Source organism: Drosophila rhopaloa, unplaced genomic scaffold, assembly GCF_018152115.1.
Source record: "Drosophila rhopaloa isolate 14029-0021.01 unplaced genomic scaffold, ASM1815211v1 contig_3, whole genome shotgun sequence".
In the NCBI taxonomy this organism is placed as follows: Eukaryota; Metazoa; Arthropoda; class Insecta; order Diptera; family Drosophilidae; genus Drosophila; species Drosophila rhopaloa.
This window is the reverse complement of record NW_025335123.1, coordinates 22690992-22709269: the sequence shown is the minus strand read 5'-3', so window position 1 is coordinate 22709269 and position 18278 is coordinate 22690992. Positions and strand designations below refer to the sequence as shown.

Sequence of the window (18278 nt, the reverse complement as noted above, 5' to 3'; positions counted from 1 at the left end):
TAATAGATGCCATAGAAATCTCTTTTCAAATGTTCTCGAGCCGAAAACAAGTCAGTTTGAAATATTTTCAGCCTCTAGTTACTTTTTACAAGGTATTTTATTTTAATTACAAAAGGATGTTAATCGTTTAAATTAATTCTGAGACTGCAACACACATTGCGCACACATTTCCCCCAGGCTCAGTGCGCAACTCCTTCGCTCCTCTCATCCTGGTTTTCTGGTCGAAATAGGCATTACACGACGCGTTTGACCTCGAAGAAGCGCCTCAGGTAATAGACCTGACCAGTAGTCATGAGGACCAGCACAAGGGCCTCGAACGTGGACCACAGCACCACGCGGGAATTGGTGTTCTCGTTCACCGAGCGATGGATCTTATCCCGCACCTGAAATATTCGACAGATTGTATAAAGGTGAATTACTAAAGCGGATAAATATTGAGCAACTATCTATATAAATTACTAGAATATTTTATATGGACTTTTCCTAAGACTTTATAAACATTGCTTTTAAAGACTTGACTATTTTCCATGCATTAAGCATCAGGGCATTGATATGTTATATGATCTAGGGATATGTTGAAATGATGGCTTATACATATCTCTTTATCGCCAAATAAAAATAGTTGCCTAATAAGATTTAATATACTCCGTTTGTACGAGATCTGGTATTTGGAATTGAAATTGGACTTCTAGATATAGACAATAATTTAGTACTAATGCGTGGCTCCTGATTCCTCATTGCTATTTATACCCCAGTAGGCAGTTGTATTTCCCTTGCTTTAGAAGCCTTTCATCATGTTGCTGAGCTAGTGAAATATAACAAACCAGAATGCAATCTAATTTGGTCTAGGGATTTGCTTAAAAGATGGCTCTACTTCCTAATAAGAGGTAAACGATGTCACATTCCTCTTCATGTGGCAACTAATAGCTCCATCTGAAGGTGATAATGGCCGAAAACCATTGCCATCTCAACTCACATGCATGTACTCCTGCTCGTGCTTGACGCTGGTCAGCGTGCCCGAGAGTTCCCGGATCATATCCTCCAGCTTGGTGTGGCCCACCTCCTCCTCGCCGGGAGCTCCGGGGGCACGTTGTGGTGCCTCGCCCACGTCGATGGAGAACATGACCAGTTTGGGCGTCATGCTGCTCCGCTCGTTGTTGAAGCAGACCGTGTAGGTTCCCTTGGCCGGTGCCACAAAGGTGTACTTGCCGGAGGACTCCTTCTCGCTTTCGTGCATCACATGGTTCTCGGGGCCGCTGATCTTGATGTCCACGTCCAGGAAGCCGCCGTCAATCACCTCGAAGGTGACGCCTGTGAAGGGATCATGATGTTTGTCAGCTAAATCCCCTGTTAAATCCCACACTTTATACCGAATTTGGTGCCGCCTTCGACATTCTCGAAGAAACACTCTTCGTTGTGGGCGTCCACGCTGACGATGAAGGCGTGGCTGGAGCGGCACAGGATCAGCAGACTGCCTACAAGAAGCAGCACCTTGGCGAGCGTCGCTTCCATCGTTGATTCGGGTTTAAATGGCCTGGATTTAGTTACTTTTAATAGAGCAGCAGCCACGTAGTTGTCGAGTTGTTCGAGAGCCAGGTGAGACCAGATGGCTGTGCTGCTGAAATCCCGATTTGGAAAGCAAATTGGTCACACTGATAAGTGGCTATTTGTACAAATGTACTAAAGTTGTACAAATGTAAATAGATAAATATTTACAAATTCAAATTTTGGGAAATGGTCCCAACCAATATATACCCCTGCTTCGAAATGAGACAGAAAGGTGAAAGGTGTTCTTAAATTTTAAATAAAGTTGTACAAAAATCTATAAATTGAATACCACAAATAATGGAAAATCAAGAAATTAAGGGAGGCGGGGCTTAAAAATTGAAAAACAAAAATTATATAGACACCCCCTTACCTTGGTGTGTACCTTATTATATACACATATATTAATAATATAGTACCTAACATAAAGTATGGGAGCCTGGGTTCCAGTATTTTCTTATTTAATTTAAGTTGGTATATTTCAAATGCCTATCGGTAGTTGCTCACCACTAATTCTGAAAGCTAAAAATGCAAAATTTGACCAAATTTTCGGCAAACCTGTAGTGTTCCTCCGAAAAAGTTCACCTGCTGCGTGGCAGGACGAGCTGACCACCTGATCCTCTCGAGGATTACATATTGCATATATACACAGGAGGGTTCCAGATCGAGGGTTTCACGGCGAAGCGTCAATCAAAACTGCCAACTCCCACACAAAAAAAAAAACGAGAAAAGGTCAAGTGGTCAATTGGTCATACGGATTCCAAGGGGATCCCTGTCGAGAATGCAGCAGAATACGGCCAGCAATCCGTTCGCCATGTCCACCTACGTGGAGCGACCCCAAATGGGGCTGGACGTGGAATTCGGAGCTGATCCTGCAAGTGGAGCAGCGTTTTTCCAGTCCGATGGGCGTAAACATGATGATCTCAAGCAGATGTTGGATAGCAACAAGGATGGACTTAAGCTGGAGGCCATGAAAAGGATTATCGGGATGATTGCCCGCGGTCGGGATGCCAGTGACCTGTTCCCGGCGGTGGTCAAGAATGTGGTGTCCAAGAATATTGAGGTCAAGAAGTTGGTCTATGTCTATCTGGTGAGATATGCCGAGGAGCAGCAGGACTTGGCCCTGCTCTCGATTTCCACATTTCAGCGGGCTCTCAAGGATCCCAATCAACTGATCCGCGCTTCGGCGTTACGGGTGCTATCCTCCATAAGGGTCAGCATGATCGTGCCCATTGTTATGCTGGCCATCAGGGATAGCGCCGCCGATTTGAGTCCTTATGTGAGGAAGACGGCAGCCCATGCGATCCCCAAGCTATATTCCTTGGACGCGGATCAGAAAGATGAACTGGTCATGGTCATAGAGAAGCTCCTCTCGGATCGCACTACTTTGGTGGTCGGTTCGGCAGTAATGGCCTTCGATGAGGTGAGTTCATTGCTTAAAAATCTGCTATTCCCCCAGTCATTAATAATACATCTCCATAGGTCTGCCCGGAACGCGTGGACTTAATCCACAAGAACTATCGCAAGCTGTGCAATCTTCTGGTGGATGTGGACGAGTGGGGTCAGGTGATAATCATCAACATGCTGACCCGCTATGCACGCACTCAGTTTGTGGATCCCAATGCTGATGAAGAGGATCTGGCAGATGGTCTGGGCGAAACGCCGGTAAATGAACGTTTCTACGACGAGTCCTCGCACTCCTCTTCCCACAGCGAAGATAACAACAGTAGCGATGACGACGATGAGAAGAACAAATCCCGAACTAATAACAATAACAATAATAATGGCAGTAGGACGCCCAGTTCGCCGAGTAATAGTTACCACATTGATGTGGATCACCGCCTGTTGCTGAGGCAAACGAAACCACTGCTCCAATCGCGAAATGCATCCGTTGTGATGGCCGTGGCGCAGCTGTATCACCATGTGGCGCCCAAGAATGAGGTCCAACTGATAGCCAAGGCGCTGATACGACTCCTACGTTCGCATAAGGAAGTCCAGAGTGTGGTCCTCAATTGCATAGCCTCGATGTCCACCAAGCGAAAGGGCATCTTTGAGCCGCATCTCAAGTCGTTCTTTGTCCGGACCAGCGATCCCACTCATCTCAAGCTCCTCAAGCTTGACATTCTCACCAATTTGGCCTCTGCTGGGAGTATTTCGCTTATCCTACGTGAATTCCAAACCTACATCTCCAGCAGCGATCGTTCGTTTGTGGCGGCCACCATTCAGGCCATTGGACGATGTGCGTCGAGCATTAAGGAGGTCACCGAGACCTGTTTGAGTGGATTGGTCCACCTGCTGTCCAATCATGATGGTGGGTTTACTATTTTGCTTGACACTCTCACATATTCATTATTTATACCTTTCAGAGCACGTGGTGGCCGAGAGCGTGGTGGTGATTAAGCGTCTGCTGCAGACAAAGGCAGCCGAGCACTTCGAGATCATCACCCAGATGGCCAAGCTGATTGATTACATCAATGTACCGGCAGCTCGCGCGGCTATCATTTGGCTGATAGGAGAGTATAACGAGAAGGTGCCACTGATTGCACCTGATGTGCTGCGCAAAATGGCCAAGTCGTTTGTAGACGAGCAGGACGTGGTCAAGCTGCAGGTCTTAAATCTGGGCGTTAAGCTCTATTTGACCAATCCGGAGCAGACGTCGCTACTCTGTCAGTATGTTTTTACACTGGCCCGCTACGATCCCAACTACGATGTACGTGATCGCGCCCGTTTCCTGCGCCAGATCATCTTCCCGGCCAGCGGGTCGAGTTCGGTGCTCAGTCAGCACGCCCGCCAAGTGTTTCTGGCCAGCAAACCGGCTCCGGTGCCGGAGAGCAAGTACCGCGATGGCAACACCTTCCAGTTGGGATCGTTGTCCCATTATCTGAATATGCCAGCGGCTGGCTATAAGGATCTGCCTGCCTTTCCGGTTATTCCGCCGGACTCATCAGTTCGCAACATAGCTGGTTTTATGCAGGAGAAGCTGCCTGGCGAGGATTCGCCCTCAGGGCGAACTTCCAAGGCGACTTCCGGCGGCGGCGGCGGAGGCAAGGAAAAGGGCACGGGTGCGGGCGAAAAGGGCTTCCTTTCCGAATCAGAAGATAAGTCGTCATCGTACTCGGAATCCGGGAGCAGCAGTGGTTCTAGCTCCAGCGACAGTGAGTCCGATAGCGATGGCAGCGGGAGCAGCGCAGAGAAGGAGAACCAGAAGGAGCAGCCCGCAAAGGTTTCCTCGAACAAGGAGCAGCTCATCGATGCTGGCAGTAACGAAGTGCAGGTGGCTCCTTCGCCGGCAAAAGCCACCACGAACAATAATAACAATGCGGATGGTTTCTCCGGCACCTCGGACAGCGAGGACTCGTCGGCGTACAGTGGCAGCAGTAGTGACGATAGCGACTCCAACAGCGATAACGAAGCGGAGAAGAAGAAGCCACCAGCAGGGGAGCCAAAACTAGAGAAGATGAAAGAGAAGCAGGAGAAGCAGCCAGAGCAATCAGAGCAACCGCCCTCTAAAAGCAATCTGGATCTGCTGCTCGATCTGGATGACATTCCGCCCATTGGTCCTGTGATGACACCCTCGCTAGGAGGATTCCTGACGCCTGGTGAGAGCACCAAGCAAATGATATAAATAATGACTCTATTACAATGCTTTTCCCGCTTATCCCTAACAGGCACTCCATTAATGGCCGGACAGGCGGCACCACTGCAGCCGCAGCATGCCCGCAATCGGGTAGAGCTGGTGGGTCCCTCGCACATCGAGTTCAAGCACAAGGAGCTGCTCAACAAGGTCAGTGGCCATGGGCTGCAGCTGGCCTACCGTTTCACCCGATCTCCGCATCTCTTCTCGTCGAGCATGTGCTCCATTGAGCTGCAGTTTCAGAACCGTGGCGAAAAGGAGATCACGTCTATTCATTTGGCACCCGCTACTCTGCCGGCAGGCATGCAGTTGAATGAGTTCGCACCCATAACAATCCTCCAGCCGCAACAAACGGCCAGCGGAGTGCTGGGCGTGGATTTCAACGACTCCACGCATGCTGTGGACTTGGAGCTAATCTCCAGTGCCGGCACTTCACGGTTGCAATTGAAGCCGCCGGTGGGCGAGCTGGTGAGATCCGTCCAGATCGGCGAGAGCTGTCACCGCGAGGAGCGAGCCAAGTTGCGCGGAATGAACGAGCACCAGTGCGAGTTGCGCGGTCTGAGGCGGGATCTGATCGATGTGACCGCCTTGCGGCAAAAGGTTTTCGAGTCGATCAATGTGGCGCACACGCACAGCTCTTCCAGCGGCCAGCTGCACTGTTTTGCCGGTCAAACCCTGAGTTCCAAGAGCCTCGTCCTCCTCACTCTGCACTGGCAAACGGAGGAGTCACTCACGCTGTTGGTCAACTGCGAAAAGATGGTCATCGGATCCATGGTGCTCAACGAACTGCGGAATGCCCTGCAGCTCAGCTTCGCAATGTGAGCGATGGACACGAAAAGGGGCGAGATGGCAGATGTCAGCGAACAAAATCGAGGAGGGAAATGCCCCGGAAACAGCGCTACTCAAAAGGAGAACAAAGCAAAGCCGCCTCACTACGTAAACCTAAGCATTCATATTTAGAATATATACAGTAAAGAGCGGGACGAAAGTAATCCTTAACAAGAACTTTTAACTTGTCTGAAGATTCCACTACCGCAAAATTTGCTCGCAATTCAATCAAATGTGCAATGTAACGATAGAAAACATAGTTCGAATGTGGAATTTAGAATTCAAGTTCATTAATTAATCATTGTTAAAAATGGAGGAAGGCCTATTTATTAATTATATTTAACTAAATGTTACTGTTCAAAATGGAGACTACTTAAATATTTTCCTATACATTTTTATTCGCTTACACTGAGATATTTTGCATCCCAGAGTCACCATTTCTTTTTTTAAATGGATGAACTCAACTTGAGATTATTATAGCTTCCAGATTGAACTTTGAATTCTTCAAGGATTACTTAACGCACCGCTCTTTTATACATAAATCATGAATCTATCGCTTTTACTATTCCTATATACAAACTGCAACCACAAATTCCAGATGAAACGATCAAGATCAATTATGAACTCGAATTGTTGCCAATCCAAATCCAAATCCAATCCATCCTAGTTAGCTAGGTGTGTGTGTAATGTGTGCATGACTAATCGAAACGTGTTTGTAAAGTGTTTGATGTTGTAAATCTGTTGCCTTCGTGCTCTATGCGGCCTTCTTCAAATCGTAGCAAAGACAAACGAATATCGAATCTATATATTATATATTATATTCATACAATATACAGCGCAAAATCTGGCAAACTAAAAAGAATTAACGTAATAATAAAACAAAACTACCAAAATGTTACTCTGCCTGAAAACAAAATGAGCCAACTCTCCGCATTAAAATGCTGAAATAAAGCTTACATTTTAAATTGAGAATATATAAACTTACCTGTTGTCAATAATCCAGACTAAAAGGTTTATCTATAGTCTGGACCCAGATCTTAAGTAAAAACGCTTTTTATGTAGTTTTCAATTATTTTGATGTTTATTCACGCTTGTTCTTGTTACTTTCTCCACTCACCAAACAGAATATAAGAAGTCAGCAACAGCGGGTTCATATGTATGCAAGATAACTTATTCAATCAACTAATTCAATTTTAAAGAACTAATAGTGGTAAAACTTTAATTTCTTTAAAAAACCATAACTATTTTCATCATTAATTAATTTGTTTTTACTTTAGATACAGTTATCGTAACAAAGTAAAATTTAGTAAGTACCAATTTTGCAAAGTTCGTGTGGAATCGGAATATACTGCTCAAATGTACCGGCTGTTGCTGTCACTCGAAAGTTGTGGACCTCAAAAATAACTCTATGGGTACTCATAGAGGGGACATACTGGGTTTAAGAACATACATAACACATTCCTCAAATCCTACGCTTCTTTCTCCGTTTTCCATCAGTGTCTAGGTGTGGGTGTTTCGTGTTCTAATTTGGGATCTGCACAATTAAAAAGCTCAATTTCATGCTTATAATATAAACGAGTTAGTTTAGATCGCTAGGTTAGTAATGTTTAGTTTAGTTTTGGATTCGCTGCTGCACTTAAAGATCTCAAGTAGTAGTTTTAGTAGTTTGTAGTTTTCTTCGGTTAGGCTAGGCTTTAAGATCAACGGCTTGAAAGTTCCGAGTTCCGAGTGACAAGTGAAGAAATATGGGGGTGGCGATATATAATGAGTAGGCATTTCGGGGGATAGATAGTATTATATGTATGCTTGCAGTATGTATGTATGTAGTTTGGGTAGTATGGCATGGGGTATATGTATGCACGTAATAATGGGGAGTGAATAGTTCTTGACGGGCATATAGAGCGTTTGTATATAGTGTCCTGGGGTAGTATCGTTCTCTCCTCCTCGTCGCTATCCTGTATAATCGTTATATAATATGCCACGGCCTTTTCGTTTGCTTAACTTCATATAAAACTAGTTTTTTTTTCTGTTTTTCTTTTTGGTTTTCTTTAAATGTATATGCAAGATGTATATATCGATTTATGCAGTATGTGTGTATGTCTAAGGATGATTTTCAATCACTTATTGTTACGTACGGTGTTTGGTATAACATGCTTCGCTTGGACTAGCTCGATGGCCTCGTTCTCCACCTCCATCTCCTCCTCCGTTTTGTCTACCTCCAGATCGAAAGATCCATTGTCCTTCCCCACTTCAATAACATATAAAGCATTTGGTTTTTCTTAGTTTTGGGTGTCTTTTAACGAGCAACGAAATAGTTATCGCTGCGAAGCGAAGCTTTTGAGAGGGCCTAAAACGGACGGATTGCTAACCGTTCGATGCCAGTTGTTAGTGCATTTAAGTCGATATTTTGGTTTTTGTTTTTGTTTTCACATTGCTATTGCTCTCCCTTCGTTAGTTATCGTTATGCATAAGTTTAGCCTGAGGTGCTCCGAATCGAGATCAGTTGTGAGGTCTAGAGCAATTAACTATTTGGGGTGTTATATCCTAGTTATCCGTTAGAAATCAGGGCTTCCACATTTACCTCCTTTCACCGATCTTTCACTCTCTTGTGATTTTATTTGTGTTTTTGTTGTTTTTTTTTGTCCCTGGTGTCCTTGTATTTTCTTTTCTCTTTTTTTTTGATTACGCCATTATTATGCAGTTATATATGCAATATAAATAGAGGGAGCAATGCACCCACTCAGGAATACCTGTAGCACATACACCTATTCCTGGGCGAGTGTGTTTGCCTTTTTTCTTATCGCTTGTTGCGTATGTGTTGTGTGTGTGTGAGACGTGACTATATGGCCATACATATACTAGGTATAGTCCAATAGCACCGGGTGTTTATCGACTTTGCTTAGTGGGTTAAACTGCAGCTCCGTCTAAGGCCGCGTGCTTAGAGCTTCTTGTACCAGTACAGATAGTGCTCCCCATCCTCGACCATTAGCTCGTCCACACCTGCAACGGTTCCCATCTGGATTATCACCTGTTCGATGTAGTCGAACTTCTCTGACTCTTATTTGCCTTTAACTCACAAAATAAACGAACGAGAAACCAACTATAAATCAAGTATCTTTAGGCAGGAGCTTTGAAACCCTTACATTCGAAGCATAAACCTTTAAAAGGGTGGCTTAGTATTTCTTCATCTTCCCTAATGTAACTTATGGCACTTATGGGTTTAAAACCTCTTTCAAATGATGCCTTTGCATTAAAAATATATCGTATCACACCTTTATAATTGGTTTCAAACCTCTGGAGGATTTGGTAACCCCCGGACGGAAATAGTTTTGAAAGTTCTGTAAGGGCTTAAACCATTAGATCAGAAAGTAACTATATCCCTTACATTTTTCAAGATACTGCATCGAGTTAGAGAAGTTCCACTATAACCATGAATCCAAATCGCACTTACCAACAGGCGCAATAAGCTGATTCCCGGGCGTATTGTTGGGATCGGGCAGCTCTGGCAATCGATAAAGTAGCCAGTAGTGATACCTGAAATTTTGATTGTACGTTTGCCATTATTATCCGGGGGTATAGTATAAATTCTGGATGAGACTCACCCTCGGGGCTCCTCCTTTTTGCCGTACAGGGTGTGCACATAGTGGCCATTGGGCCACTCTCGAGCCTCGAAAATAAATCTGGAAGGCAGTAGATAGATGGGTCATGGATATTCCAAACCTATTTAAGGATCACTTTCGATCATTTATGCCAACTCACCTGGGATCCATTTCGGCCGCCTGGGTCATGGCCTTAAAAAAGCTAGTGTTTTTGGGCGAGACGAGGGACAAGGAGAAGGCCTCGGTCACATTGGATCCCACCCAGAGTGTGTACGTGTACGAGATGTTCTTCGCATCGGACTCTTCGGCGGAGGAACTCAAGCCGAAGGGAACCGCCAGTTTGGGTTCTCCGTTCTCTGCGGGTAAATATATAATTTAAGTCAAAATATAATCAAATAATAGAAGAAATTCTAAGAGAATTTCAGAATTACAGAAGAGTTCTATAGATAGATTTAGAGAAATTAAACCCTGATTTTAGAAAGGTACAACTATAAAAGTTTGCTTTTTAATTAACCATTCTAGGTGTTTAGGTGACCCCAATCTCCCCTTCTGATAAACATAAACATAAATGACATAATCTATGCAAATGCTTAAGATTGTTTTTATAATATTATAAATAAAATATTTGTACTTAAAGACCTGAAAACTAGAAGGTATAACATTCTATTAAGAGTAAATAACGATCCAGATTGGTGACTCTGATCTATTCCTATATATTTTCCCTTATCCGAAGAAGTATAACATACTGTGATCTGGAGATTGGTGACCCCAATCTATATTTAACCTTTTTTGGTTGGGATTACTCACCCGTGGGATCGCTGCTCTCGCGTATCACATGGTCGCACTGCAGGGCGCGCACGGCACCCAATCCCTTCCAACCGAGTGCCAGGATGATGTCCGCAGTGAGGCCCACTCCGATGTCGGGTTCCTGGCCATCCTGCAGCGGCTCTTCGCTCCATCCGCCATCCGCCCGCTGGCGACTCAATATGTAGCGCGAGGCGGCCGTGCGATTCCAGTGTCCTGCGGGATCGTACTCCAGGTCCTGCAGCGCCTGCATGGCCAGTGCCGTGCTCCTCAGGGAACCGAAGCTGCCCCGCTGGTCCTGCAGACTGGCCAATCCGCGCGCCGGCCGTCGCACGAAGTGCTGCAGGTGCCGGTGGCGGTGGTCGGTGACGATACACCGCAGGGCCAGGATGACCATGGCAATGGCGTCCACACTCTGGTCCGTCACCCCGCTGGCGATGTCTAAGAGCCGACGGATCTGGCGCTTCCTTACATGCGCCGCCGAACTGCAGGCCGACAGGGTGGTCAATGCGAATTCGATGTCCTGCGCGGGCTCGTGGTGCTGCAGTGTGGCCACCAGGTCGTGGCCATGGAAATGCTTGGGGTCCTTGCACAGCGATCCCAGGGCCAGGACATAGCGAGCCAGCTTGTCCAGGTCGAGGGGCTTCGGCAGCGTGTGGTGGCGGTCCAGCATGGCCAGTATCTCGATCTCCATCTCCTTCACCGACAGCGTGTCCTCCAGCTCCTGGATGACCAGCACATGGGCATCCACACTGTCGTTGGGGTCCCGACCGCCGGACAGCTCCTTGGCCAGGATGACCACATGGGTGTCGTTGCCCCAGCCGTAGTCCGAGGCCCGCTTCTCCTTCAGCCAGTCCAATGCCCGCAGGATCGCCTCCTGCTCCCCTTTTGTGGGCGGTGCCTGGCCAATTGTCTGGTGTTCGGGGGGCGCACTGCTGCCGTTTAAGGCGGTGGGCGTGGCCAGGATCAGGGCATCCTGCTGATCCCGATCCCGTTCCCGCTCCCGTTCCCGATCCCCACCAGAAACGCCCGCTGTCGTTGTGCTTAGAGTGGACACTGAACTTAAGTTCGCGTTGGGATTGGGATTGCTGGTGTTGCTGCTGCTGCTCGTGATGTTGCTGCCGCTGGGCAGGCTGATGTTGCTGCTGTGACTGCTGGTGTTGCTGTTGCTGTTGCCAGTTGTCTGCTCATCGCTGGCTTCGTTGTTCGCGTTCAGGCCACCAATTGCTGTTTGGTTCTCCAGGTCGACGGAAACGGGCGGTGCAGCCGAGGAGACCGGACTGAAGCTCACGGAAACTGGCGAGGAAGAAGGTAGCGTCGCCAGTGTCACATTCTCCGCGAAGGAAACCACCGTGGCCGAGCCATTGCTGAAGAGGAAAAGGACGAGGAGCAGCAGCCACGGCGGCGACGACAGCGACAACATCCTGTAGAGAATTCTGAAAGGAAAAGAAGCAGGTACGTGGAGAAAATACATATTTAAAGTGTTAACTAAACAAACATGAGATGTCCAGAACTCTAAGAAATGCAATATGGGGCATAAATTCAAACTAAATAAACTTATTAGCTAAAGATTATACAAATTGATTAGTCAGCGGCGAAATATTGAATACCCTTATACCACCTTATGTCAATTAAAGTGTATAATTATACGATATAACAAACCAAATGAATTCATAAGCTTTTGTTTTCAAAGAATAAATTGAAAATGGGAAAACAATATTTTGTACCTTTATTAACTTATAAAAATCACAAATCAATTAAATAATAGCTGTAATAGTTTGGTGTTGAATAAAATATGTGTAATACCTTTGTTAACTTTTAAGAACCACAAAAAACCCACAATAAATACACATTTAAGTTCCCATTTGCAACGGAATAAATAATAATATCGAAAAAATCGATAGAACAGGTTCAAATTATCGGTTTCGCAAGTGCAATCATGGATGTTGTTATTAAATTAGCGAAAAAGGGGTGGGACAAGTGGGGGATGGGGCGCGAAGGATGAGCACAAAGCGGAGACACAGGACTCGAGGCGTTGCCTTGAACTGAATTTCGCAGCGCACACGTCATGCGACTTATCGATAATTGGCAACCTGGCGATCGATATCGCCCCGTTGTCCTTTGCTTTACAGAAAACCGAAAAAAAAAACCGAACCACACACAACACTTAGTCATCAAATCAAATAAGTGCAACAGCAACAACTTGGCTCTTTTAGACAAAGGTCCTTCGTGTCCTGCGTGTGCGCTTGTGTTTTTCTTTTTTGTGGGGGTGGAAAGTGGGCGGATGGTGGATGGTGGATGGGGGATGGGTGGACGAAAAGGGGGCGTGGGCCGTTCAATTGCCTTTGACAATAAAGAGTTTATTGCGACAACAAGAACAACACACACAACACTCCAAAAAAAGCTTACATAATAATTCAATAACAACAAAGGACGAAGCCGCCAAGGATAACGAGCAAATCCAGTCCCTGAATTAAGCTATATACAAACTATATATATATAAATATACATATATAAAGTCCGTAATTCGTAATCCGACTTTTCTCCTTTGTTCGATTTTATCACACTTGAAAGTCCTGGTTTTTTTCGTTTCTTCCTTTCGGTTTAAAGGATTTCTTTGTTTATTGTTTCCGTTTCGGTGTTTTATATTGCGAATTTCCGTTTTTTTGCGGGCGGGGCGGGGGTCGTTTACTTTTCGCCTTTCTCTATTTTCTGCGATTTTTTGATTTTCAATGTTTCAATGTCCTCAGACCGTTCGTTGCAGTATTGCCAATTTAACTAATAGTAAAACGTGCTAAAAAATGTTACAGGTCAAAAGGATATTAATCGCGGTTTAAATAACGATAGCCACCTTTCTGTTGAGGGTTTGTGTATACAATAAATTGGGTTTCCAACTTGGTTGCAGCTTCTGCTCACATCCGCTAGATGGCGCTCCCAGCGGTTTTGGGGCAAGGACAGGGTCGTTATCTTAAGAATATTTCGAATGAGCGCGCGCTTCAGAAAAGCTTTGAATATAATAATTTTTTATCTGTAGGAAAAGTTATGGGCTTAGAAGTGCAGTATTTTGACACTTTTCGCCGTTGAAAATGACGGAAAATCTACACAAAAAAAAAATTAAGTCCGGATACAAATTTTTAGAGAATTAAACCACGATCATTTATAGGTAAGCCACTTTGAAATCGGATGTCTATAAGAAAAGTTATGAGCTTAGAAGTGCAGATTTTGGACACTTTTCTGCAAAACCCGTTTTTCGGAAATTTGGAAAGGGGTAACATCATTAAAAATGACGAAATATCGACCCAAAAAAAAAAAAAAAACTGAAAACACAGTTTTTTAGAGAATTAAACCACGATCATTTATAGGTAAGCCACTTTGAAATCGGATGTCTATAAGAAAAGTTATGAGCTTAGAAGTGCAGATTTTGGACACTTTTCTGCAAACCCATTTTTCGGAAATTTGGAAAGGGGTTAGTTACATTGCTTAAAATGATGAAAAATCGACCCAAAAAAAAAAGTAAACTAAAAACACAGATTTTTAGGGAATCAAACCACGATCATTTTGAAGTAAGCCACTTTGAATTCCGATGTCTGTAAGAAAAGTTATGAGCCTAGAAGTGCAGTTTTTTGACACTTTTCTGCAAACCCATTTTTCGAAAATTTGAAAAGGGGTAACATCATTAAAAATGACGAAATATCGACCCAAAAAAAAAAAAAAAACTGAAAACACAGTTTTTTAGAGAATTAAACCACGATCATTTAGAGGTATGCCACTTTGAAATCGGATGTCTGTAAGAAAAGTTATGAGCTTATCAGCTGTAAGAAAAGTTACGGGCTTAGAAGTGCAGTTTATATACAGTTATTTCTCAAATGAAATGTTCTTTATTTCGATCTCGATGACTAAAATCCATTAAGCTAGGTTAATTTTTCCATACATTTTTCGATTGCTCCTATGGCAGCCATATGATAAAGCCGTCTGATTTGTATAAAAGTAAAATCGTGTTTCTGAAATTGCCAAAAAGTACAATTTTCTTTAAAAATGCGTTCGAGTTGATGGCTCTTAACTGAAGTGCAACTAGTGAATCTTCTTTTCCTGCTTCGATTTCGGTGCCTCGGGATGAAAGTGACACTTTGTCCTGGCCGCTTTGTAGTCCATCAGTCAGTTTGCTCGACTGGCCTAGCTGGGATGTGTAATTCGATATAGTTTTGAGCCGGCCGCAAAAGCCGACAATCAAAATGCCGCCGACCGCCAACAGTCGACGCCAAATGGACGCCGCTGCCCCCGTCCTGCCATCCTGATTCCTGATTCCTGATCCGACTCAGATTCAGATTCAGATGCGGACTGGGATTCAGATTCAGCTTCGGCTTTAGACTCAGATTCAGATGCAGACGATGATGATTGCCTATCGTTTTCGCCCGAGCAATTAAAAGAACAAGCATCCGTATCGGTTACCTTCGCTGAGCGGAATGAAATCTATATGGGGAATCCGAAACAAAGGAAGGAAGTCCTGCGAGTCCTGCGATTTCGCGTCCCTCATTCCCATTGTGCAGTTATGACAGGCGTCCCCCTTTTGCCGGCATTTTGAGCCCAGAGATCCTGCCAAATCAAACGCACACGCCCAAGGGGAAATGTTTGAACTGGGAAGTGAGCTAATTCTCTGGAGGATGCCAAAGGATGTGGTGGTTAGGCTGCAGGAAATACCCGAAGTTAAGCGATGTTTCCTTATGATTCTTTTTGAATATAAATATAAATTCAAGGAGCCATTCTTTTGAGAGGGAAACATGATAATTGTTCTGTTAATTATTATAACCAATTTAAAATTTGTAGTAGGACAAACATATAACGTTTAAATCAATGTATTTTAGTTCTTACTAATAATTCTCGTTGGGTGTGCGCTGTTTTGTCAGGCTCGTCGGCCACTTCAAAGCTCTCTTTTGTGAGAAGTTCTCGGACGGTTCTCGTACCTCCTTCCCCCGAATAAAGACGATGATGAATTCAGCGGGATCCCTTCGTTCGGCGACTTTCTGAATGAGCGACAGCTGGCGCAACACCTTGAGGAATGTAGAACCCATTTGAACCCACGCACAATTGGCCAGATCCTCGGGATTTGAATGTAATCCCATAAAACGAGGGAGTGGGGAGGGGGATACAACTCTTTCGTATCTCGGCATCTGTAAATCGATCTATCTAAAAGCGGCGATCGCAGCTACTTAGCTTCTCGGCTTAGGTTCGTAGATCCTCTACTTAGAAAATGATCGCCAGAAAGGATCATTTCCCTTAACCGAAGGACAATTGTCTGTTTCCGCCGACTCAGAAAAGAGGATGCACCTTCGGCTGCTCGTGTTTATCAACGTCTCGAGATCTCCAAACGAAATAAAGAAATATTTGAATGTATAGGTGGGGGAGATCGGGAAATCGGGAGTCGGGAATCCCTGCGCAATATTTGGCAACCCAATTACTTTGTTTGCTTAGCCGACAAACGGTTTATTCAAGGCCCGGGAGTTCTGGGCTTCAACAATAGAGGCACACAGCCTTGAGCTATTATCCTACAGGATCGCTTCGCTAACGAAATTCACGTTTTGCGCAATCGAAACAATTGTTTTGTTTTTTTTTTTTGTTTTTCAGGGGCGAGATTGCAGTTCGAAATTCTCAATTCAGACAGGCAGATGAGCGCTGATAAAAAATACAGACACACACACAAAACAGAAGATGGGTAACCGAAACAAAAATAAAGGAAACAAAAATCCTCGGAGTGCACCGAACTGCGTCCGGATTTCGTTGATTCGAGACCGATTCGCTTGATTTGAATGGATTGCACCCTGCGCGCTCTTTTGTGTTCTTTTATTTCGTATTTTGTATTTTGTATTTCGAATTTTTTATTTCGTTTTCCATGTGCCACGAACATATCAGCAATTTGGGTTAATTCCCGGGGGCGAAAAAATAAACCGTGTCAAAAGTGAACGCAGCTCGGGGAATTTTCAACTTACGCACATAAGGCTCTATGAAGTGCGCCATTTTGGAACGTATTATTACTAATTAGATTCAGTTTTTATATTTGTCTTATTTTCTTAAAAATTATTAGGCCTAACCAAGCGGCATATAATATATATATATAAGAACCATACGAAGTCTGTTAAAATACAAAACGCACCCAAAATTTAAATGTATCTCATGCAACATTTTAAACCAATAAATGGAAATAGTTTCAAGAAAGAAAAAAATTGTTTTTAAATGTATTTCTTGTTGTTAGATTTCCGAAATAGTTTTGATTACCATTTGTTAATTTTAAAAAGTAATTTGATTTTAATTGACCCATTCTTGGTATTTAATTTCCTTACAGTTTAAGCACAATCACTTCTGCTATTTTGATTTATTAATTCTTATTCCTGTTTAAACATATGTGTAATTATTGTCACGTTTACTCATGTTTCAAAGGACGTCTACTGATAATGAGTTTTTCTAAGCCGTCCCCAGCTTGTATTGTTTTTTACATAAAAGAAACCAAATTTGTAATGCAGAAAATCCGTCTAATTAAGACGGGATATGCCTTTATTCAGCTGACCGAGGAATTGTGGTATGTACTTTCAATTGTTCGCACTCCAAGCGAATTTCCCCGGAGATTTTGGGCGGAGAGCGCGTTGTTTTCCCCCGGAAAATTCGCGTCACCATGGTGAACTTTTCCGATCCGGGGGACACATCTCCATCCTCCGCTTCTTTTTCACCTGACTGACTGACGACGACGTGTACGGAAAATCTCATTAAACGAAATCCGATGACCCACCAATATAGACCGCCGCATCAACTTTATTTACGTCCCGTTCAGTTCAAAAGGAAAACCCCAAAAAAAAGGAAAAGGACCCTGGAAAAGCCAAGCCGTTTCCTTCGCTCTTATATCTTTTTGTCCGATTTTCCACGTTGATTTTTTTCGGTTTTATTTTTGGGGGATAAAGGGAAGAGGGGGGTGGGGATTTTCCTGGGCAGCGGGAAATGGGGGAAGTCAGGAGGCCTTTTTGGGTTGTCATAGCAACGCAGCTAACGCGTCACTTTACGTGTCGAATTCGGGTGTTGGCAGCCATATTTGCTCTTATAGCGCTTTACTTTGCCTCGCTTTTTGCGGCACGGATGGAACCCTCCCTTGTATATGTTGCACGTATATATATATATACGTGCCCACTTATATAGCAACCCTCCGCACACATAGGGCTGTAAATGCTGGCAGTGGCAGTGGCAAACATATATACGCGCCCTGTGTCTGGGGTGGCTGAGGCCCACCCTCCAACCCCCCGCTCCCATTCCGCTCCTGCAATCCACGCCCCTGCTTCATTGGGCCCGCTTTTTGGCCATGGAATTCGGAACACTGGGGAAGTGGGTCCCGACTTTCCCTGAATGATTCCAAACATCTCAAGTTCGCAGATCTCTGAATTTATTACATTTTCAGATCTTAAATTGGTCAAGTGGCCAGCTTTTTCCTGCTTGAGAAGCTAATTTTGAGATCTTATCCTTTCTTTCATAGTCGATGTAATATCATGCTCTCAAAATCGTAACATAACTTCGATTTCCTGCGACTCTGATTCCCGCATTTACAAGAAGTTCAAAACATCTTTAAATTTGAAATCTATATCACATTTATCTTTAATTGGTCAAGTTCCCAGTTTGTTCAAAAATTATATACCATTTTGAAAATCGTTAGAAAAGTTTGACTCATTAGAAAACTAACTTGAAAATTTCCAAGACTTAAGACATTCAATGGTTCCAAGTTAATAAATTTATTACATTTTAAAGGGTTAATTTGGCAAATATATATAATCTCCTCAGTTAATCACCCACAAGCTATTTTAAAATTTTAGCCAACATATCGTGAGCTTGTAAAA

At 44.1% G+C, this 18278-nt stretch overlaps 3 protein-coding genes across 3 annotated transcripts; 1 reads left to right on the top strand and 2 right to left on the bottom strand.

Annotated features, from left to right (window-relative positions):
* Positions 1-78: 78 nt before the first annotated feature.
* On the bottom strand, positions 79-1619 carry LOC108045346 (transmembrane emp24 domain-containing protein 2). Its single transcript, XM_017124644.2, has 3 exons — positions 1371-1619; positions 977-1311; positions 79-383 (listed from the first exon to the last, which is right to left on the bottom strand). The coding sequence occupies exons 1-3, from the start codon at positions 1510-1512 to the stop codon at positions 234-236; spliced, it is 627 nt and encodes a 208-aa protein (XP_016980133.1). The 5' UTR covers positions 1513-1619; the 3' UTR covers positions 79-233.
* Positions 1620-2045: 426 nt separating this feature from the next.
* On the top strand, positions 2046-6556 carry LOC108045340 (AP-3 complex subunit beta-2). Its single transcript, XM_017124634.2, has 4 exons — positions 2046-2968; positions 3028-3856; positions 3912-5144; positions 5214-6556. The coding sequence occupies exons 1-4, from the start codon at positions 2327-2329 to the stop codon at positions 5999-6001; spliced, it is 3492 nt and encodes a 1163-aa protein (XP_016980123.1). The 5' UTR covers positions 2046-2326; the 3' UTR covers positions 6002-6556.
* A 538-nt stretch (positions 6557-7094) lies between these two features.
* On the bottom strand, positions 7095-13168 carry LOC108045341 (uncharacterized protein CG3556). The gene is made up of 6 exons (XM_017124636.2): positions 12820-13168; positions 10414-11846; positions 9767-9962; positions 9610-9687; positions 9459-9541; positions 7095-9007 (listed from the first exon to the last, which is right to left on the bottom strand). The coding sequence occupies exons 2-6, from the start codon at positions 11831-11833 to the stop codon at positions 8946-8948; spliced, it is 1839 nt and encodes a 612-aa protein (XP_016980125.1). The 5' UTR covers positions 11834-11846; positions 12820-13168; the 3' UTR covers positions 7095-8945.
* Between the last annotated feature and the right edge of the window lie 5110 nt (positions 13169-18278).